This window comes from Petaurus breviceps, unplaced genomic scaffold (assembly GCF_028583685.1).
Source record: "Petaurus breviceps papuanus isolate PSGF00001 unplaced genomic scaffold, PetGlider_PUasm1.0 689, whole genome shotgun sequence".
NCBI lineage: Eukaryota > Metazoa > Chordata > Mammalia > Diprotodontia > Petauridae > Petaurus > Petaurus breviceps.
The window spans coordinates 12,514,158-12,536,808 of NW_027186458.1; the positions used below are offsets into that span (position 1 = coordinate 12,514,158).

Here is a 22,651-nt window from a genome sequence, read left to right on the forward strand (position 1 = left end):
TCTCTCTCTCTCTCTCTCTCTCTCTCTCTGTCTCTCTCTCTCTCTCTCTCCCTCTCTCCCTCCCTCGCTTTTGGGTTTTATTGATAAGATATGGTAATGCTGATGATTTGTGTGATTCTTATTGAGTTCATTATCCATCCATCCATTCATTTCTTCCTTTTTTAAGTCTTTTTCCTCTCCTGTTCTCTGTGATCCTTTGGGTTGTACACCCTCACAGAGCCTCCTGGCTTTCCCCAGATGACACTTTGCCATTCGTGTGGATGCTACCTGAGATCCCCAGAATCCCCCTGTTCCTTAGGCTGCTCAGGTGAGCTGACTGCTGCATCCTTCATGTCCATTTCCACCCCACACAGGGGTTCTACCGCCCTGCCCCAGCCTTGGTCTCACTGTCCTCCACAGTTTTGTATTAAGTGCCTGAGACCGGATTTGAACTCAGGTCCTTCTGACTCCAGGGCTGGTGCTCTATTCACTGTGTCACCTAGATGCGCTGCATCATCATTTCTTATAGCACAATCATATGCCACAAGTTGTTTAGCCATTCTCCAGTTGATGGCATCCTTTCAACTTCTGATTCTTTGCCTCCATAAAATTGCTACATTTTTGTACATAAAGGTCCTTTTCCTTTCCCTTAAAAAAATCTCTTTGGGATACAGACCTAGGATATGCAGAGTTTGATAGTCTTTGGGCATAGCTCCAAATTACTCTCCAGAATGGTTGGATCAGTTCACAACTCTGCCAATAGTGCATCAGTGTCCCAATTTCCCCACATCTCCTCCAACATTTGTCATTTTCCTTTTCTGTCATTTTAGCCAGTCTGAGAAGTGTAAAATGGTACCTCAGAGTTATTTTAATTTGCATTTCTCTAATCAATGCTGATTTAGACTATTTTTTTTCAAGTGACTATAGATAGCTTTGATTTCTTCTCTGAAAACTGTCGATTCATATCCTTTGACCATTTATGAATTGGGGGAATGGCTATTATTTTTATGAATTTGACTCATTTCTCTATATATTTGAGAAGGGAGGCTCTTATCAGAGAAACTTGCTGTAAACATTTTTCATATTGCGTACCTTTAAGCAAAATTTAGTTTCCTTGATTATCTCTTACTTTGGTCCACGTTTGCTTTTGCCACCCCATCTTTTTAGTGCAGCTGAAGCATATTAGATTCTGCTCCATCCCCTTATTTTAACTGTGTGTGTCTGTTTCAAGTGGGTCTCTTGCAAATAACATTGTAGGATTGTGATTTCTAATCCAGCCTGCCATCTGCTTCTGTTTGATGAGCGAGTTTATCCCCTTCACATTCACCGTCATGATGACTGTATCTTCCCCTCCACTCCACTTTCTTCTCTCACTTCTTATCCTTTTCTTTTTATCTTGACCCTCTTGAGGAGGCGGTTTTGCTTCTGACCGCTGCCTCCCTTACTTCACTTTCCCCACACTCCCCTTCTCTTATCTCCTTTCCTTCCTATCTCCCTATTGGGTAAGATAGACTTCTATATTCAGCTGAGTGTGTATATATAGTCTTGCCTCTTGGAACCAATTCTAATAAAAGTGAAGTTCAAACATTACCTACCCCTCTCCTCCATTTCCCCCTCAACTGTAAAAGTTCTTCCTTGCAAGCCTCTGTCATGTGAGAAAATGTTCTCCATTCCACCACTCCCTTCCCCTTTCTCCTAGCACACCGCTCTTTCTCACCCCTTCATTTTTTTTTTTGGGAGATCATTTCAACATAATTGACTCACTTATACCCTCTTTATATAGAATCCTAACTCCCCTAATAATAATAAAGTTCTTGGGAATTGCATGTTTCATCTTCCCATGTAGGAATGCAAGCAGTGTGGACATAGTAAGTCTGTTATGATTTCCCTTTCAGTTTTACTTTTTTTGCTTCTCTCGAGTCTCATGTTTGAATGTCAGATTTTCTATTCAGCTCTGGTCTTTTCACCGAGAATGTTTGAAAGTCCTCTCATTAAATGTCAGGTTTTTTCCCGAAGGATTTTACTCAGTTTTGCTGGGTTGGTTACTCTTTTTTTTTTTTTTATGAGCAATCGGGGTTAAGTAACTTGCTCAAGGTTACACGGACAGTTATTTCTGGGTGTGGTGCTGAGTGTTGGAGCCCGGATTCGATCCCCAGGTTATCCCGACACGGGCTGGTGCTCTTACTCGCTGTGCTACCCGGCCGCCCCAGGGTTGCTTATTCTTGATTGTAACCCTATCACCTTTTTGAAATATCATATTCCATGTCTTCTTCCCCTTCAATATGTAAGCCACTAAATCTGGTGTGATCCTGCCTGTAGTTCCATAGTATTTGAATTATTTCTTTCTGGTTGTTTGTGATATTTTCTTTCTGACCTAGGAACTATGGGATTTGTCTATAATCTACCTGAGAGTTTTCATTCTGAGATCTCTCTCATGTAATGATCGGTGGATTCTTTCAATTTCTATTTTACCCTCTACATCTAAGACATCAGTTTAGTTTTCCTGTATGGTTTCTTGAAATATAATGTCTATACTTTTTTTTTTGATCCTGGCTTACAGGTAATACAATAATTTTTAAATGATCTCTTCTTGGTCTATTTTCCTTGTCATCCATTTTCCTGATGAGATAGTTCATATTTTCTTTGATTTTTTTCTTATTTATTGTTTCTTGATGTCGCATGGTATCATTAGCTTCTAGATGCCCAATTCTAACTTTTAAGGAATTATTTTCTTTGGTGACCTTTTGTACCTTTCCCATTTGGCCTACTTTACTTTTTAAGGAGTTCTTTTTTACAGTATTTTTGTCTTTTTTTAAACTAAGTTGTTAGTTCTTGTTTCATAATTTTCTTGCATGACTCTCATATCTTTTCCCAATTTTTCATCCACCACACTTGTCTCTTTCTTCAACTCTTCCAGGAATTCTTATTGGGTTTGGTCTAATTAGCATTATTCTTTGAGACTTTGCATATAACAGTTTCCACATTTTCTTCTGAGTTTGTGTCTTCATCTTTCCTGCCACCTTAGTAGTCTTTTATGGTCAAATTCTTTTGTGTTGTTATTTGCTCATTTTAAATCTTTTCTTTTACTTTAACTTTATATTAAAGCTGGGCTCTGCTTCCTGGGGGTGGGGGCACTGTCCCAAGCTTTAGTCTTTATCATGCTATTTCTTTCAGATCTAGTTCTGGGAGTCTGCAAGTTTTTGGTGTTTCCAGGGTGATGTGGTCCTGGGAGAAGTGTGGACACTGCTTTCCTGGTCTGTGTTCTGGACCTGGAAGCTCCTCTGCCAGCAAAGGGTCCCTTGTAATCTCTCTGACCAGTTGTCCAGCCCCTTCACCATCTTTGAAGGAAGGCTGAGCTGAGGGCTCTACCTGGGGCGAGAGGAGTGAGCATTTAAACCTTGTCAGCCAAAGCTAATGGAGCTGAAGAACTTTTGTGGGTTAGTAAGACCACATGTTTGAATAAAAAGGAGGAATTAAATGATGGGGAATGGCAGAGATTCTATGCAGCCTCCCAGAGCTCCCCCACAGAGAGCTACTGCAGAGTCTAGATGGGGACTTCAGGTTGTGGCTGGCCTTTCACTGTGGCCTTTAGTGGTTATTCCTGGCACAGAGTAGGCACCCTGCACAAGTTTACTATTTGCCCTAGGCTAGAATTATGGTGGAGGAGGGAGGGACTGGAGACAGTCCCTCTAAACTGAGCAGAAGATGAGATGAGAATGAATGGATGAATGGCATTCCTGAGCACTTGGCCCCGCAGACCAGACGGGGTGGCCTTTCTGCTCACTGGGTGAGGAGTGAGGGTGTCTGGGGCAGATGACGCCAGGGGAGTGTCAGGCAGGCTTAGCTGAGTGCACCAGCCCCATAGGCAGTTGCGTGGGTCACTCAGGCAGAGGAAGTGCATTCTATAGAAAGAGTCGTCACAGGAATTACTTGTCACCTTCCAGCGGCTGGTGGAGAAGGGACCTGCTGGGCAGTGGGTGGGCCAGCTCCCCCACTCTGGGCTGGCAGCCCAGCTATAGTGGGGGCTGCTGGAGAGCAGAGCTGCCCTGAGCCCGCTGGACTAGAATGGTAAGGGGGCGGGGGGGGGGGGGGCTGCAGCTCCTATGGGGATGGATGTGCCTTTGACAAATACAAAGGAAAAAGAACATCTTGTTTGGCACCAGACTTTCTTTGGCCATGTGCATTCCCATGGGCACAGGGACACACGCACGTACACACACACACACACACACACACACACACACACACACACACACACCCCGAGACTGGGGCTGTACGTCCTTGGGCATGAATGTGGTACAAGTCCTGTAAGCCTGATTTGGGGCTCCGGGGCAGAAAGCATCAGACCAACCCGCAGGAGAGGAGCTGGAGGTGGTGGGCAGCTAGGGAAGAGCGTGCCCGGGGCCCTGAGAAGGTGTTGCCCTGAGCTCCGTGCCTCTGACACTCTCCGATGGGTCTGGGGAGCCCTGCTCACTTGAGCCTGGTTCCCTCCCAGGACTTGGCAGTATTTTTAGCTGTGGTTTGTTCCTGAGAATGAATGAGGAAGTACAGCAGATGGCCCTTCTTCCTGCCGGCCTCAGTTTTTTCTGGCTTTCTCAGCAGCCGCTTCCAGTCCGGGGGTGGGCAGCTCAGAGCCATCCCTCCCAAGCACAATGGAGGGAAAACCCCATTCAAGGCAGTGTTTGGCAGCTGCAGCGCACAGTCCAGAGGAGGATGCTGGCCTCCTGGGTCAGGGGCCAAGTTCTGGCCAGCCTTCTGAAAGGCAGGGAAGGATGGGTAGGGGAAGCCAAGGAGGGGAAGGAGGGAGAGAGGCTAGGGGAGGCCCCTTCCTCTGGTGGCAGGGCCCATGCCAAGAAGGAAGTAGGGGGACTGACCAGAGACCGCTATTGGAATGACTCCTTCCTAGAGACCCCAGCAAACTTCCTGCCATCCACCGGCCATTCCGTCCTTCCTTCAGTCTCTTGGTTTGAGTTGAGTTTGCTTCATTTTGGTTCATTTGATTTTTGTGGGGGCTGATTTAAAGACAGAAGAATGTGATCCATGATCCTACAAGTGACAGCTCAGATCTCCTTAATGTGTGGTAAGGCATAGAGGTGACTTTCCTCCAAGTGACCCCATAGGTAAGTTTGAATAGTGTCCTCACTTTACAGATGAAGAAATTGAAGGTCAGAGATCACAGCTCTGCAGCTGGAACAGGTCACTTTGTCCAGTCCCTTCATTGTAAACATGTAAACACTGACCATTATAAAGATCAGTAGACTGAGGCCCAGGGAGATGTGACTGGCCCAAGGTCTTATAGCTAGTATGTGTCACGGGCAGGGTTTGAACCCAGAACTACTGTTCTTTCTGCTTGATGTGCCTGAGGTCACAAAGCTAGTAAGTCTGAGCCTGGAAGGAAGAATGAATGAATGAACATTTCTTAAGTGTTTACTTCAGGCTAAGCACCTGAAGGGGAGAGAGACAGAATGAAGGGAAGCCTTGCAGGGGTTTTCCTGACATAATGGCCTTTCCTTAATGAGAGCCCAAATCCCAGACTTTTCTGTTCACCACACTGCCTCTAGTATCCCCCAATTCCATCTCAAATAGTAGAATGTAAGCCTCATGTGGGCAGTCCTACCTTGTTGAGTGCTTGTCAGCACACAGTCAGTACTTAGGAAATGCTCATCAGTTGGCTTGATCTGGCATTATCTGGGCACGCAGTGTGCTGCCATTCTTGGGGGGGGCAGCCCCCTCTGGGGGCTTCATGCAAAGACCACGTGATTGCTCATTGGGCAGCTTGTAGCAGGGATTTTTCTTTGGGCACTGGTTAGACTAGAGGGGCCCCCAAGTCTCAGCAGATCTGAGATTTGGTATTTCTGTGAGCATTTCCTTTCCCTTCCAACAAACAGACTCAAATGTCCCACCCTCTCACTCCCACCCTCATGCCCAGCCTAGCAGAGAGGCAGGTCCCCTCCCCCCTTCAGACACCCATACTCACACAGGCACACGCATGCACTCACAGATCTACACATGCTTGTAGCACACACTTGCCCTGTCCCTGCTTGTCACATCCTGAGGCTTGCCCCCCTCCTTCCAAATGGAGTGCCAGGTGCCAGGGCGTGTCCTAACAATGAAGCCAAGATTACAGAGGATGGCGGAGGTGGGGAAGGAGGAACAAATGATGGGAGAAGACTCCAGTGCAGGGAATCGAGGTCGCTATCAGGATGGAGAAGGGGTCTGGCACAGTGGGCAAGCAGGATTGCCAAAGACCTCTCAGGCACTTTGCTGTTCCTGCTCCACCCTGTGACAGGGGCGGAGGTGAGCCACTATCTCAGTTCTGGGCCTTGTCTGGGCAGGGCTCTCTCCTTGCATGTGGCTTTTGTGCCTAGCTGTGTGCCTCTGCTGAATCCAGGTCTGGGAGGGCCAGTTGTGTGATGGGTCAGAGGGAATTCCTGCTTGGGAAAGGCGACTCAGCTGCTGCCACCTCATGGAGGCTGCCTTCAGAGCCCCATGGGCATTCTCATAGAACTGCTGCAGAGATAGGCAAGGCAGCAGGTGACTTCCCTGAGATAGCAGGCCAGTCAGCCAGGTCAGGAGGTCTCCTCAGGCCTTCCTGAACCTCATTTTCTCCTCTGCTGCTGCTGCTGCTTCTCAGAATCCCTCACCATTCTGCTCAGGAAGACTTTACAAACATGTCTGTTCTAAACCCATGCTGCCTCTGGAGACCATCTCTCTGCTTGGAAAGTGAGCCAAGTGTTTGCTGGCCAGGGCACCTTGAGGACCTTGGGTCTCCAGAGTGCGTCTGTCGGTTTAAACTTGTGGGTGGGAATTGTTGCTTTGGCATCGATGTCCTTTCTGCATCCACATCCGATTTCTTGTTCCAATAGGTTGGGCAGAGCAGCTTTAGTGGTGTGCCAGAACTTGTCCTCATTTTTTAGTTCTTTCTGTAAGATTTGTAGTAGTTTCAATCTTTGTTCTAACAGTCTCATGGGGGAGGAAACATGCTGATAGTCATGTATGACCGAGCTGGGTACAGGAGAAATGGGAGAGTCTCAGTGGGGTGGGGAGGCAGAATTGGGAAAGGTCCCTTCTTGCAGGTGGATGTAAGGGATGCTGGGGGATCTGGAGGTGAAGGAGGAGAGAGCTCCAGGCATGGAGATGGCCAGGTCCTTCTGTGAGTCAGGTGCCCCCTCACTCCAGCTCCTTTCTTCTGTTATTGTGATACGAGTGTCAGGGACATGATGCAGTTCCCAGCCCAGGATATCCCATGGAGGCAGACAGGGCACTGGCCTCTGGAAGTCCTGGGTTTGAACCCTGCTTCAGAGGCTTGTTCAGTGCTCCAAGACTGCTTCCTCAACACGCAGATGTGGAGATTAGACTCGGTTGCCTCTAGCCCTCAGTCAGGGGTCTCATTCTCTAATCACTTGGGGATTGTTAGACAAGAATCTGTCATGGATGGTGTCCACCTTGCGGCTCTTAGCATCCTTTGCCACAGGAGCAGGGGCCTCAGGCTTTGAGAGCCAGCTGGCATTTGTCTTTGGTGGGTAAAGAGCTCATCACCCAATGGCTAGCTTACTGGTCACTTGTAAGGATGACCCTAGGCAGACTGGCTCAATTTGCTGCCACTAGCTGGATGCAGCACCCACCAGGCTAACTCCATCAGCATAGTCTTCAAGAATCCCCCAGTTCCCACCCCAGAAGATACGTCAGCAAGAGTCTTGGGAGGACGAGACAGTGGTGATCACAAAGGACTGACAGTCACATAGCCAAGTCTGGGGCCTGGGCACCCCTGTTATTCCCCCTTTTCCTGAGGGAGTCGAAGCTTAGGGACTTGAAGGGACTTGGCCGGCATGGCCACACACTTTTCCTAATCTTTTCTCCCCATGCCCACTAAGAGCCACAGGACTTCAAACCGAACAATCCAGGGTCCAGAGCCTTGGGGGCTGACTTCAGTCAGGACAACACAAGCACATAGCTCAGTGGGCCAGCCTGCCTGAGAAGGTGGCCCCAACGGACTTTGGCCTGAAGGAATTAGTGTGTTTGCCCAGCCATCAGCAGAGAAGCCTGAACATGGAAACAGTGACACATGCGTGGAAGAGGCAGATGGAAGCTCCCTTTTCAGAAAAGGGAAGAAAGCCCAATTTGCTGACCAGATGCCAGTGAGCTTAATTTTGATTGCTGGAAGAACTCTAGGAAGGATCACTAAAGGGATGCTTTGGTAGCATGGAAAGGGAAGCAGTGCTTCCCAAAAGCTGTCCTGGCTGAACCCAGCACAGCTCAGGCCAAATCCACCTCAGCTTCTTTCCAGGACAGTGTCCTGCTGCGGGGCAGGGAGGGCGGGTAATGGGGGCTGCCAGGGAGAGAGCTTGCCTCAGGGTCAGAGAAGGCATTTCACTTGTTCTGTTTGGCAGAATCTGGAGCAATAGCTCAGTGGCCATGGGGTAAACTTGGGCCTGATGCCTGGGGAAAAAAACCCTAAGAACTTTACCACAAGGGGGCTGGCCTGGAGGTGAAGGAGCTCCCTTGGGAGGGTGTGCTTGCCCCCTCCCAGGAGGTCTCCAGATAGAGGCCAGATGGCAGCAAACTTGTTGGGGATGAGGTATGGGCCAGGAGTAGTCCCTTCTACCCCTCTGATTCCCTGAACCCATCCCTGGCTCCTTCTTAGACTCATTCCCTCTACTTCTCCTTTCCAGGCATCTCCTGAGAATGAATAAGAGTAGCTCTGATCTGGAACAGGCCAGCCTCAGCTTAGCAGAAAGCCTCGGCCCCCCTGGGTTTAGCGGCATCCGTGTTCACTTCACCACTGGCTCCACGGACAGCCTGACTTCTGACTCCCAGACCTGCAGTGATGGAGGTGAGCTGCCCACATGCGTGTCCACATGGGAGGCCTGGTTCTCCCCTCCCCAGAGGGCAGGGCCATTTCAGACGGCAGCATGACTGACAGAGGGAGGAAAGCTGCATGGGAAGCTTCCAGAGGGAGAAGCAGGAGCCCTGAGACCTGAGGGTTGGGGGGGCTCACCCCCTTTCCCTCTCTGAGGGCCAGGGTCTGCCTCTGGAAGTGCAGGGTAGGACTTGAGGGCCTCTGAGGACACTTGTTTGGGAAGCTCTGTTTCTGCAGTCCAAAGACCTTAGTTCAAACCCTCCCTTGATCTTTATCACCTAGGTAACCCTGGCTAAGTCACTTCTCTTCTCTGGGCTTGTTTCTTTCTCTATAAGACATATGTCATGCTGCTTACCTCCTAGAGAGGCTGTGGGGAAGGTGCTTAGAGAATGGTCAGGCTTAAAGAAAATAGGCCGCTGCCAGGATGGAGATGAGGAGGACAGCAGGCTCAGCCGTTCAACCAAGCCACCCCAAACACCAATAAAATTGCTCATGAAGAGGCCAGTTGGGTGGATTCAATCAGCCCCTTGCTGCCTCCTAGGCCAGGCAGCCCTCCAGAGTGTCCAGTCTGGCTGGTCCCAGAACAAGCTTGACCAACGTCCCCTTGGCAGCTTGTGGGGTGGGGGACGGGGAGGCGAGCTGGCCTGACCTTGCTGGCCCATCTTGTCAAGGAAAAAAAGGGCTCCCCCTGACAGCAGCCAGCTGTCTGGCAAAGGGCCTCCAGCCAGCAATGGTGGGGAGGGGGTGGACGGTGAAGTATGATGAGCCAGCACCAAAGACGTGGGGAGCCAGCAGAGAACAGTCATGACAGGCCAGAGCTTCCCACAGCAGAGAGTGCTGGCCAGTGTTCAAGTCTCTAGGAGGTCAGAGGCCTCCAGGCCTGTCCTGCTGAGGCCCCAGGCCGCTGTGGCCCACCAGGCCACAGCAGGAGGGTTGCGCATAGTTTAGGAAAGGCTGCAGACATTGGAGAGTCCCAGAGGAAGGCAGCTGGGGTGGTCAAGGGTCAGCTCAGGTCGCTGGCCCAGGAGGATTGGTGAAAGCACCAGAAGAAGAGCAGGCCAGGGGGGCTGTGGGGGCTGTCTCCAGTGTTGGATGGGCAGTCCCATGGAGGAGGGAACGGCCCAGGCTTGCTGGCTCCCAGAGGACAGACCCAGTGCCTGTTGCTGCACAGAGTCAAAGATTGACTTAATGACTAACCCTAACCCTTCAGGTAAACTGAAGAGGAATATATTACTCATCCCTATGTGCCTGACACTGTGCTCAGGGCTGGGGTTCCAGAGCCCCACACAAAAAAAGGCAAGAAAAATAAAGATAGTGAAAAAATTGTGTTTCAGTTTGAACTCAGAGTTCACCAGGCCTTTCTCTGGGGAGAGTAGTGGCCAAGTCCTTCACAGTTGATCATCCTGTATTACTGCTGTTGCTATGTACAGTGTTTTCCTGGTTCTGCTCACTTCATTTTGCATCTGTTCAAGTAAGTCTTTGCAGGTTTTTCTGAAACCATCCTTCTTGTCATTTCTTATAGCACAAGACTATTCCATCATGATCACATTCCCCAACTGATGGGCGTCCTCTCAATTTCCAATTCTTTGCCACCCCCAGAAAGAACTGCTACAGATATTTTTGTACAAGTAGGTTCTTTGCCCCTTTCCTTGTCCTCTTTGGGATACAGACCCCATAGTAGTCTGTATCTGGGTCTGTAGGTATGCACAGTTTTATAGCCCTTTGAGCCTAGTTCCAAATTGTTCTCCAGAATGGTACCAAATCTTTTTCAGTACAGTACTTTCTATCCACACTTCCCCATCTTATATTCTGTGTTCTTGATTTTGTGAATTTCATCTTCTTCGATTCAGCATAGCATACTTGCCTTTTAAGCAAGATCCTTTTCTCTCCTGATTCTGCCAACCTACTTTCTTAGCTCACCTTACTAACCCTGTGTCATCTGCACACTCCATAGGCATGCCATCTGTCCCTTAAACTATGCCATTGACAAAAGAGCCTTAGACTAGAAAGAAGCAAGCACAGATCCCTGGGGCACTCCACTGGAGACTTCCAGCTTCAGGGACAACTCAACGCCAACATCTGGACCCTTCTAATTGTCCTATCTTCTAAACCCCTCCCCCCCCTCCCCCCCATAAGAGCCTCATAGGGTTCTTACCAGAAGCTTTGCTAAATTCTAGGTCAGCTGTCCACAGCATTCTCCTCATCAAGTAATCCAGATTTCATAAATTTAACTGCTAAGTGGTGCATTAGGCCGAGCATCACTCTTGGAGTCGGGAAAACCTAAGTTCAAATCCTGCCTCAGACATTTTTAAGCCATGTGACCTTGTGTAAATCATTTCACTGTTGTCTGCCTGTTTCCTTTTCTATAAAATGGGGATAATAATAGCACGTCCCTCCCTGAGTGGTTGTGAGGACCAAATGAGAATACACTCACATACACAGAAACACTCGCACACACACACATGCACACACACACTCACACACACACACGCACACATATGCACTCACACACACACATGCTCACAGAGTTTCACAAACCTTCTGAGTGCTATATAAACGCTAGCTATTCACATTAGCTATCATTAATCCTGGTCCAGGAAGCAGAGGCATCGAGGTGGCGTGGCATGTCATGGCCTTGATGAAGGCAGGCTGGCTCTTGGTTATCATGCTTTCTTCTGTCATTCTCTAGCACTTTCTTTAATGATCAGATCTAGAATGATGCCTCTAATCCCAGACAAGCTCAGTAGCTTCTCCTGTGCAGACTCATTCAATAATATTCATTGATAACATTCTTATGGCCCCTCCTATGTACCAGACACTAGGCTAAGCACTTTTCAAATCCTATCTCCTTCTCTTCCTTTTCTGAAAGGAGCCACATTTGCCCTTCGGCAGTCCTGCCGGGCCTCTTCCTTCTTCTGTGACTTTTCACAGGTCCCTGACAGTGAATCAGCCCCTCCAGTTCTCTCAGAGCCCGAGGATGTGGGTCACTGGACCAGAAAAGACACAGAGCCTAGAGGGGCTCCCGGTGGGCATCAGCTCCCATTGGCCGCTCCAGGAGCTATGTTGGTGCTGGACAGCTTGGCCTTCTCCCTTTGGCCCGTTAGTAAGTCATCCTCCATCGCAGCTGCCAAAGCCCAGCTCCTAGCCCTTCTTCCGTCTTCCTCTGGTCCTGGTGTACCTAGAAAACACCATTCCCTGCTATTGGCTTCCCCAGGCAGCAGCACTGTGCTCACCCATTCACTCTCTTACCCTGCCTGGCTTCTGGCACTTGTAGCAGCCTTGCAAGTTGGTTAATTAGCCAATTAAACATCTTCCCTCCAGCTCATTGTTGCCAAAGTCATTCCCTTCACTCATTGCGTTCAGCTGTTCATCCACACACTCATTTATTTATTCATTCACTTAAAGTATTTATTTAGGTGAGGATGTAATTACAAATGCCAACAGGCCCATAGGACTGAAAATCTCTGAGGGTGAGACAGAAGAATTGTATGCCCTCAGTCCCCTCTACTTCGAGAGGGATGACCTATACACAGGAAATAGCTGAATAACAATGCAGGACATTGTGTGACTTCCAGCTGAAAGGGAAAGGGGGAGGAGCCCGGCATCCAGGGCTCCTTGGGGCTCCCTCTGGACTGGGGGGCACAGAGCTGGCCTGAATGGTCCAAGTGCAAGGCCTCAAGGCTCCCCCCAATTTAACACCCCTGATCTTTTGGTCTAATTTCCTTTTTTAAAAATTCCAAATATAAAATGCCAAACGGGATAAGGATCTCCACATAGAAAGCATAGCAGGACAGAGGATTGATGGTCTGTCCCTCTTCTGTACCCTCTGATAGACAACAAATGTGGTATTTCACAGCTCTCCTGTGTGACCAGGCTGGTTTTTATTCCCTTTCCTTCCGTTCTCTTCAGTGCATTGGTAAAAGTGCTTCAATAACCCTCTTATCTCCTTTTTAAAAATATATTTTGGTAACCCTATCCATAATCCCTCCTGTACCCTTGTTTAAAAACGACAATAACTTGTCTTTCTTATGGTTGTGCAGAGCTTGGATTTCTTCCTTTGGGAACTGCCTTTCATATCATGCTATTTATTTACCAATAGGCTTTCAGGTTTATGGATTTGAGGCAGTGCCTCAGATATCCTGGAAACGAGACCTTTATCACAGATACATGCCACAAAGACCTCTCCCCCCCCCCCAGTTAAGTTTCCCATTTATAATTTTTTTTGGAGGGCAATTGGGGTTAAGTGACTTGCCGAAGTGATGCATGTGTCAAGTGTCTGAGACCAGATTTGAACTCAGGGCCTCCTGACTCCAAGGCCGGTGCTCTATTCACTACGCCACCTAGCCACCCTGTAAATGTGTTTCTTTAAGGCTTGTAGGGTTTTTGCAGGGTTCTGTTTTCGTATCCAATCTGTTCTTTCTTATTGAATTTTTTAATCCATTCATATTGAAAGTTATAACAGGTTTATATTTTCTTCCAGATGTCTTTAATACTGATTTTTTTTCCATATTTTGATTTCCCTCCCTCTTCTGCTGTAAATACAGTATATGCTCCTACTGTAACTTTATTTTTTTTAAAGTAACCCTGCTCCCCAGCACTCTTTCCTTCACCCCATGCCCTCTTTTCATTTGTTGCCGGTTTGCGTTTGGGGTTTTATTAGTTAGATCCTTTATCTCTCCTGCTCTTATCTGGTCATCCTGGGCTTCATCTTAATCTTCCTTCTTCTCCAAAATACATTCTTCCATTCACTCCTACATTTCCTAGTGGGTTCAGAAGAGTCTTGTGTCATTCAAGTTTCTTTCCTTTATATCTGAAGATGTTTCTCCTCGTAACTTATAGACATTGTTTCTGAATTAATTGTTTAATCTAACCAGTATGAGTCTTGACATTTTGCAGCCTTGGGGTTTTGTTTTCTTTGTTTTTTTTTTTGTTTGGGGGTTGGGAAATCTGCAAATTTTTTCAGTTGGAATTTCATTTTCGATGTTCAGAAGTTCTGTGCAGTTCTCTTGTGTTATTTCCTGTTTTGTGGCATTAAGATTTTTTATCTTGTGTTCTTCTAGGAGAGCTATGACCCTTAGGTTGTCTCTGCACATCTTACCTTTGAGATCAGAATGTTTGCTTGCTTAGTGAACAGATTTTTTTTAATGTTGTTTTCACTTCCCTTCTTTCCTGCTTCCCTTCTTACATTTACATTCCCAACCTCTTATTCTCTCTTTTCTTTCTTTGGTGAGTTTTACCATGAGAGAGTGAAGTTTTTCTATTCTGCCCATTATTTTTGCTGTGCAAGATACATTCTGCTCTCATAATTCTCATTTCTCTTTTAAAATACTCAGAAACTGTGTGTTCCATGTTCTTCTCAAATCACAAGTCTTCTGTCTCATTAAGTGTTGGATCATGTTTCCTTTATTTAACAGCATTTATTTATAGATTCCTGGATTTGTTTATTAGGCATATTTCCTTCTATTGTGACTTGCTGATTATCTGTTTATGTTCAAGGTCTTTGAGATTTCTTCCTGGAATTTGTGATGCTTTCCATCTCTCCTTTTTTCCCCTTATCATTCACTTCTTAACTCCCTCCCCTCTGATTATGATTTCCTTGGGGTTGGATCTGAAAGTATCTGAGCCTCCTCCCCCACACCGGGAGATTCATGGTTCACCAGCCTACGTTGTTGCCCCAACTGATGTTTTGTGTTCAGAACTGGCCTGAGCTGTATTGTGCTCTTCCCTCAGGCTTAGTAGAGTGCTAAATACACACACACACACACAATATACCTGATGGTATCTGACCCTGGTAGCTTTGCAGTGTTGTTAAGAGAATAGGAGTGAGCTGAGACCTGGGTTCAAAGTAAATTTAGGTGTGGATATATCTATCTATCTATCTATCTATCTATCTATCTATCTATCTATCTAATCATCTATCTAGCTATCTATCATCTATTTTAAAGCAATTGGGGTTAAGTAACTTGCTCAAGGTTACACGGCCAGTGTTTTTGTTTGTGTGTGTGTGTGTGTGTGTGGGTGGGTGTTAAGTATCTGAGGCCGGAACCAATCCCAGGTCCTCCTGACTCTGGGGCCGACGCTCTTACTCACTGTGCCACCTAGCCGCCCCTAGGTGTGGATTTATTGATCAAGCATGACTGCCTGGAGTGTACACTCAAATCAGGCAGCCCCGAATTGGGGTACAGGCAATGCTTATAAAGGCAAAAACCACAAAACCCACAATTGGGGATGGGAGCTAGCATACATAAGCAATGACATACAGAAGCTAAGAACAGCCATTGGTTGGATCTATAGCTCAGGGCTAATTTGGGAATCATGGTGCAAGGGTACAAGGGTGCATGATAGGGGTCCCTCCTAGAACACGGTGGAGGGTGTAGGGGGAATGGAATTCCCAGAACAGGCTTCAGTCATAGAACAGGCCAGGGTCATATTCTGGGTGAAGGATGTGGGGGCCCTTGCTTGGTCAGTATCCCAGAACAGGGTGGTCTCTTGCATGGGATAGACTTGCCCCATGATCTTTGTACAGACTTGCACCATGCCCATGTATACAGTGCTGCTTCAAGGCTTACTGATTTAGGGAAGTATTAACTCAAAGAAAGATAAGGGGGCAAGGGACCTTGCCTTGGGTAATTCACTTTACCCAGGACTACCCCTTTCAGCTGTTACAAGCAGTTACAGGATTTAGAATAGAGACAAAGACAAACATAAAGGGGCTTAATGGTGGGCTCCAAATCAGGTGACATGTGATTCAAATTTGGTCACTACATTAGCACTGGTAACCAGAGGGTTGCCTATGCCCCATCCCAGCACTGAAAGTTCAGAGAATTGCTGGGTTTATCCTTGCTGTCTGCCACAGCCTGGGCAGACTAATTCAGCTTGAAGTTGGGGTCTACATGGCATTGGAAGGAGGCAGGGGTGACTAGAGTGTGGGATTAGGTTTTGTTGCAAGCTCTTACCCATGGTTTGGGTCTGCTAGTACAGCCTTGCTGCCCATTATCTAGGGTCAGTGTCAGGTCACAGGTTTGGGACTTGTATTTTTTTAAACCTTCTGGGTATCCTAGAACCTGAAGACCACTGAAGTTGCTTTATTTTTGGCTCATAATTTCCATTTTAGAGAGGTCTGAGAAGATGTAGGGATCAGAGAAAATGTCTAGTCATTCATCTCATTGCTCATGTGAATTGGAAGTTGGTTCCCATCCTTTTTAGTATAGTAACCAGCTCCTTCTTCTTAATGAGAAGCTGATCCAGAAGAGAATTGTTGGTTCCTCCAAGCTCTGCAGGATGAAGTTATCCTTAAGACAAGTCAAGAAGTTATTAGTTATCCAGCAAACATTTATTAAGCACCTCCTGTGTGCCAGACACTGTGTTAAGTGCCAGGGACACATAATGGCTGCTTTGCTTTTGGTAAAGAGAAATGTCCGGCAGAAGTCTGGATAATTGAGGCCCCTCCCCATCTCTACTACATCACTCTCTGTGCCAGGCTTATAATCTTTTTACCCAAATATCTCTTTTCTTTTTGGCTGGAGGATCTGTAGTGCACTTCCTTGACCAAACCACTTGGTTCAGTGCTCTCCTGCCTGCTTCCTTCCTCAGGGTCCTGGATCTCCTCTCATGAGCTCCTCTTCTTTATACACAGTGCTGTCCAGCTCCCACCTCTTTGTAACCAATCCGATTATTTTGAAGAGCACATTCTTATCCAATGTGCCATGTTCCACTCATGGCTCTCATTCCACCAGTTCTCAGGGAGACCTCATGGGGCCAAACTTTAATCTGTGCATTAGGATCAGGATCTCCAGTTCTTGTTTATGACTAAACTTCAGCCATTTGTGTATAGACCTGTGGGACTCTTTTCCTCTGATGTTGTTAGCAGGTCACCAGGAGTTGCCTCCAGGACAGGAACTGGGCTACCTGCCAAGGCTCTCCTCTTCCTCCTCTGCCCTTTAGGGGGAGGACTCTCCTGGCTGCTTCCCTCTCCGGAACGAATCCTGCTCTCCCCTCCTCAGAACCAGGCTTTAGATCTCCTTCAGTTCTGAATGGCCAGTTGACCTTTCCTTCTCTTTCTCCAACCAACAGCACAGGTCAGACCTCCCTTTCTTCACTTCCTGTCTCTTCTTTTCCCATCCTAGCCCGCCTCTGTTTGTTTTAGGGATGCTAACAATGTGGAAAGTGAATAGTTGTCCTCAGAGTCCCTTCACCTTCTCCCACCCTTCCTTGTCTCTTCCCTGTGGCTTGAATGCTTTGAAATCCAAGCCCCAAGGAAACCACAATTAGAGGGGAATGAGTTAAGAAGTGAGTGATAAGGAAAATGAGTAGGGAGGTAGGGAGAGAAAACCACAAATTTGAGGAAAAAGAAATCTCAAAGCCCTTGAACATAAACAGATAATCAGTAGACTTGGCATTTTCCATACAGATGAGATTCTCTGCCTTCTTTCTTCCTGACCCTAGCCCCCTAATTAAGCCCTTTAGAGCCAATTGTTGCCTCCTAATAGTCTCAGTCCCTCTCCTCCTTCTCCTCTGCTTCACAGCCCACACCATTCAGCACCCCCATCCAGTAGCCTGGTTTGTCTATCCGTCCACACTCCACTGGTTGTACCCTCCTAGCAGCATCACAGACCTTTTCTGATTTACTTTGCCACCTCTTGCTAACTGCTTTTCTCTTTTCTTCTTTCTGACTCTTCCTCCAAAGGGCCTGTTCCCCTGTATAACCTTCTTATTGTTGTTAGTGAGAACAGACCCCAAAATCTGAAATAGCTTTAGAAAGAAATGTATGAGGTTATTAGCAAATGGAGAGGAGAGGGACTGGGACAGAGACATTGCTCTGGAAGGTTTACGGCATATAGGATTTACCTAGGTAAGTAAAGTTGCCAAGAAGGCAAAAGCCAAGCATGGGCAGATCATCACAAGTCCTGGGTAGGGTAAGTGGAGAGGGCTTCAGGGCCCAAACCAGAATGATTTGGGTGCATCCAGGACCAGAGGGAACCCAAGATACCTTGCAGCCTTCCCCAGTTTCCTTAGGGAGTTACACAGGGTTGGATGGAAACACTTTGATAATTTTTCTGAACAATATGATCAGTCAGTTTTCCTTAGTCCCCCTTCTCTGTTCTACTTTCCTCAGGCCGCTGATTCCCAGCTGCCTCCTCCCTCCAGGCCTGCAGCATCACCTGCCTCTTAGATTTCAGTGGATGCCCCCCCAAACACCTCCAACTTACCCTGTCCCAAAAAGACTTCTTTACAACACCCAAACCCTTCTTCCTCACTTCCCTATTTCTTTCATCATCCTTTGCAGCCAACCAAGAGCATAAGTTCAGACCCACATCCCTGACTTCTCCCTCTTCCTCTCCTCTCTCTCCAGTAATCAGGACTTGTGCTTCTATTTTCCCAACATTTCCCATCTGCCCCTTGGTCCTCACTCCACACCCATGGCCACCACCTTACCCTTGCATGGGAATGTTCAGTCTCCTCCACATGTGTCTCTCCCCTCTCCAATCCATCCTCCCTCAGAGGTTTGACCAGCTCACCCCACCCTCTCCCCAGGGGAATTCAGTGGTTCCTCATCTTTGGAATCAAACCCAAACCCCTCCCCCTGTCTGAATGCCACCCAGCCAGACCAAAACATTTAATAGGCAACTTGTCTGTTCCAGGCTCTGTGCCAAGGGAGGGCATCCAAATCCAAGTGCCAAGAAGAGAGACATGTGCTGCCCTCAGGGAGCTTACAGTAGCTGGTGGGTGTTAAGGAGAGGAAGGTTTTCTGAACCCCAGCTCCGCAAGAAGTTTCTTAGGGCCAGGAAGCTAGTGGTCTTCAGCAGTCCTGGATCTCTGTTCTCTCCCTGGGCATTCTCTCCTCTAGTTCTCTACTTGGGTCAACTCCCTAGGCAAGGGTCTTGAAGGACACCTCACCCTCCCTCCCTGGGGCTCTGACATCAGAGGACCTGAGTTCAAATCCTGCCTCCCATTCCTACTAACTGTTTGACATTAAGCAAGTCGCATACTTCCTGTGTCTTCATCAGTGAAGAAGGGGTTCACCAAGATGGTGCCCAAGATCCAAGATCCTGCCTGTGACCTTATTTAAACAACTTCCCTTCCTTGGGCCTCAGTCTCCTCCTGTGGAAAATGAGAGTCTTGGACTCAGTGGCCTCTGTTGTCTCTCCTTGGTTAAGGAAGTGGAGAGGGAGGCAGGGTCCTTCTCCCACTGCCGGGGCACATGGATCCCATCCCTGCTTGATTCTAGATCAGTCTGATCCCTGACACCCCCTGCCCCCACTACCCACTACCCAGTGACCTGTGGCCCCTGCTGGGACTCAGCGGGATCAGCCATGGAAAGCCATGGGCACTCAGGGTGACTGCTTTGTTCTTCTGTTGCAGGACATTCCTGTGAGCCGGTGCCCTGCCCCTCCCCTGGGTGCCCTTCAGAGGATGGCTCTCCATGTGGGCCCCTACAGCCCCCTCCACTGCCCCAGAAGAAGATGGTCAGCCGGGCTGCATCTTCTCCAGACGGCCTCTTCCTGGCCCAGGGCTCCCCTGGCCGCCAGACCTCCAGTCCCCGGCTGAATCCCAGTCACTCCGAAACAAGCATCTGCTCTCCTGGGCCTGGGCTGGGGGGCCATCCAAGGGGCCCTGAGGCCCAGCTGCAAGGGTGCCAGGGCTTCTCTCCTTCCTCCTCTCAGCTGAGTGTAGCCAGCCAGACCTCTGCATCCAGCAGCCAGCAGCACCTGCCTAGCCTCCTCACCAGCATCACCAGCAAGGAGGCCACATACGCTAAGCTCAGTGGCCTTTATGCCCAGTCCCTGGTGCGACTGGCCTCCAGGTGTGAGCGCCACTTCATGGGCAGTCCAGGATCAGTGCCGCGCTTCAGTGAGAACAGCTGGTCCCTCTTCAAGCTGACATGCAACAAACCTTGCTGTGAGGCTGGTGATGCCGTCTACTACTGTGCCACCTGCTCCGAGGACCCCTCCCGGCCCTATGCAGTGAAGGTACCTGCCCTTGCGGCTCCCTGGGGACAATGAGGGACCCGACTCCAGTTCTGAGGCCACTTAATTTAGCTCTAGGTGGAGAGCCCTTTGGTCCAGGAAGGCTGGAGGTGGTGCTGGTGGGAGGTACAGAGACACCCAGGGACTGGGGAATCAGAAGTCAATTAAAAGATGGAAAAGGAAGCTCTTGGGCAGGGGCATGAAGGGCCATGTGGAGGGATGAGGGACCAGGAGAGGGCACACCAGGGCCTGAGTCTGAGAGAGGCTGTGGAGGTGCCATTGCCAGGAACTGGCCCCTGTTGGCCTGGACTGGGCTGTAGGGTAGGGGGGTGGGTAGGGAAGAAGTCTGAGGACCTGGGGGAAGTGGGGCAGAAGAAAGCTACTATAGCATGTTCCTGCCCACCACAAGCTTGTTCTCTAGCAGAGATCAAGAAAAGGAAAAGGCAAATCCTTGCCATAAATTTAGGGATAAGGCTAAGGCTGGAGGGATTTCTGAAATCATCTGCCCCTCCCCCACCCCCACCCCGTACTCCCCTGCCCCCCTTCCACACATGCACTTCTTCCTGAGAACCCAAGAACTTGGGATCTAGGATCTGTCACATAGGTAACCTGGATAGCGGCTTCTTTCTAAGCCTCAGTTTCCTCTGCTATTAAAGGAGTGGCTTAGAATCAATGGCTGTTGAAGACCCTTTCAGCTCTAATCTGTGGTCCCAGGACCCATTTCAAGCACTATCAGCCCCGTTTTGGACATGGGGGTCACTAAGTCTAGGAGAGGTGTAGAGATTTCCCAAGGGCCTCTTGGCAGGGTTTAAGCTGTGATTTGAATCCAGGCTTTTGGATTTCCTAACATCCCCTGCTCTACCAAGATGCCTCCAGAAGGGGGTTTCAGTGCCTTGCCCAGAGTCATGGAATCTGGCCAGGATGGAGCTGGCAGGAGAAAGCCTTTGTGTCTGAAGTGTGAGAACTAGGTTCTTCCTGTAATACCCCAGGTCTCCTTGAATGTGGCAGCTAGGAATGGGCTTGTTCAGAAGACAGGCCATCTCCAGACATCCCCTCCCTGCTCCTGCCCAGGGCCCACATCCTTGTTCTGAGAGCAAGCTTGAGGTCTCTGGTGAGGCTTTGTGACCCTGAGCTGCCAGGATTGGTTTTCTGATGTTCCCCAGAACTCTAGAATATCATAGCAGGACTGAACCTCAGGAAATATCCTATATAAACTCCTGATTTTACAGACAGGGAAATTGAGTCAGGGGCAAAGAGATAACTGCTTAGCTTACACAGTGAGTAAGTAGGAGAAGGGAAGCCTGGAACCCAGGCATGCTGCCCCCTCACCCCGCCTGGCATACTTTCTGCCTTTTCACCTAAAAATGCAAAATGACATGTACTCATTCAGAATTTATGATAGAGTAGTAGCCATCAGGCACACATTCTGAAATGAACAAATAAGAAATCTTTATCAAACAATTTTATGTGAAACCCAAAGCTTTCTCTTTTTTAAGGTTTGCTTTAGGAATTGATTACCTTTGAGGTAGCCAGACATAGTGAACAGAAAGGCAGCCTGACAATCCCAAGAGTCCTGCCTCTGTCCCCAGCACCCCAAGGGTGACCGTGAGCAAGGTCCCTCATCTCAGGGCCCAGGCCACTTTCTAGGACTATAAGTCACAGCAGAGCAGCAGCCCACAGGTACCTGATGATAGTGCCCACTTTGTAGATGAAATCACTAGTCTCAGACTCTGCTCTCAGTTCTGGCTTCCCTGCCATTTACATCTGTTTAGTTTAACCAGATTGATTCTCTCTCTCTCTCCTACTGCTCACCCCTATTGAGTAAAAAAAAAAAAAAAACAGAGAAGGGAGGGATGGAGGCCTCCCAGCAGATATTCACATCATCCCCTCAGTGGCCATACCCAAAGGCATAGATCTCATTCTGCATTTCTCACCAGGTAAGAAGCATTTATTAAGCCCCAGCTGTGTGCCAAGCCCTGTGCTCAGTGCTGGGGCTATGAACAAAAGGCAGCAACAGCCCCTTGTTTTTTTAAAAATATATTATTTTTGTATTGTTTTTCTTGATATGTTCCTGGCCCCACTACCCATCCCTTAGGTACCACTGAAGTGTGAGGCTTTGGCACCCTATGTGAGTAACAGTTTATACAGCCATATGATCTCTAAGGGATGTATGTGTTTGTCAACAAAAATGAGGGAGGGGAGGAAGAAGGGAAGCATTGTGAGGAGGCACTGACCTCTGTTTAAAAAAAACAATTGTATTTTGAGCCTGAAAAACACCCAAGACAAATGGATTTTCCATATCCACAGTAGAATAAAAAGAGAATTTACAGGAAACTCCAAGCCACCCTTAGTGATGCTGCACGTGGAGCCTCGTCCCCTTTAACAGTGGCTACATTTCCGCCTGCTCCCAGCTGTCCCCTTCTGTATCAGCAATGCCATATTCACAATGACTATAGACATTACAAATATGCTGATATAATTATCCATCACAAAATATGTCAGGTTTGCCATTTGGGGAAATAAACTAGAAAATTTATTAAGATACCAAAAGACTGAGTCCCAAAACCAGAAAGTGAAAGCCATCCCAGTAGTTATGACATTGGCACAGGTAGATAAAGTAGAAAGCACCCACATTCTCAAGCCTTTAAAACAGAACAGGCTACCTCAGGCAAAGATCCTCCTCTCCCCACTCACAGCAACCACCCAGTGTCCTGGAAGCACGCTCCCAGCAGCTCCGGCCCCTGGCAGTCCTCAGCAGGAGTCCTAACTCAAAAAAAAAAAAGGCAACCGCCACCAAATGCCAACCGCAGGACCGTTAGCTCGGCTTTTCACTTTCTCTTGCTCT

At 48.1% G+C, this 22,651-nt stretch overlaps 2 protein-coding genes across 3 annotated transcripts in view; both read left to right on the top strand.

Annotated features, from left to right (window-relative positions):
- LOC138174636 (BOLA class I histocompatibility antigen, alpha chain BL3-6-like) overlaps window positions 1–22,651 on the top strand; it is a 451,117-nt gene that overhangs the window by 282,956 nt on the left and 145,510 nt on the right. The gene's annotated exons all lie outside the window — the stretch shown is intronic.
- Window positions 1–22,651, top strand: part of PRAG1 (PEAK1 related, kinase-activating pseudokinase 1) — a 44,249-nt gene that overhangs the window by 16,616 nt on the left and 4,982 nt on the right. For both annotated transcript variants that reach the window (XR_011171793.1, XM_069104985.1), the window contains exons 4-5: window positions 8,652–8,812; window positions 19,202–19,809. Coding sequence is in view for 1 of the 2 variants with exons in the window: in XM_069104985.1 (XP_068961086.1) it covers window positions 8,652–8,812; window positions 19,202–19,809 (769 nt within the window). In the remaining variant the exon portion in view is untranslated. The remainder of the gene's footprint in view (window positions 1–8,651; window positions 8,813–19,201; window positions 19,810–22,651) is intronic.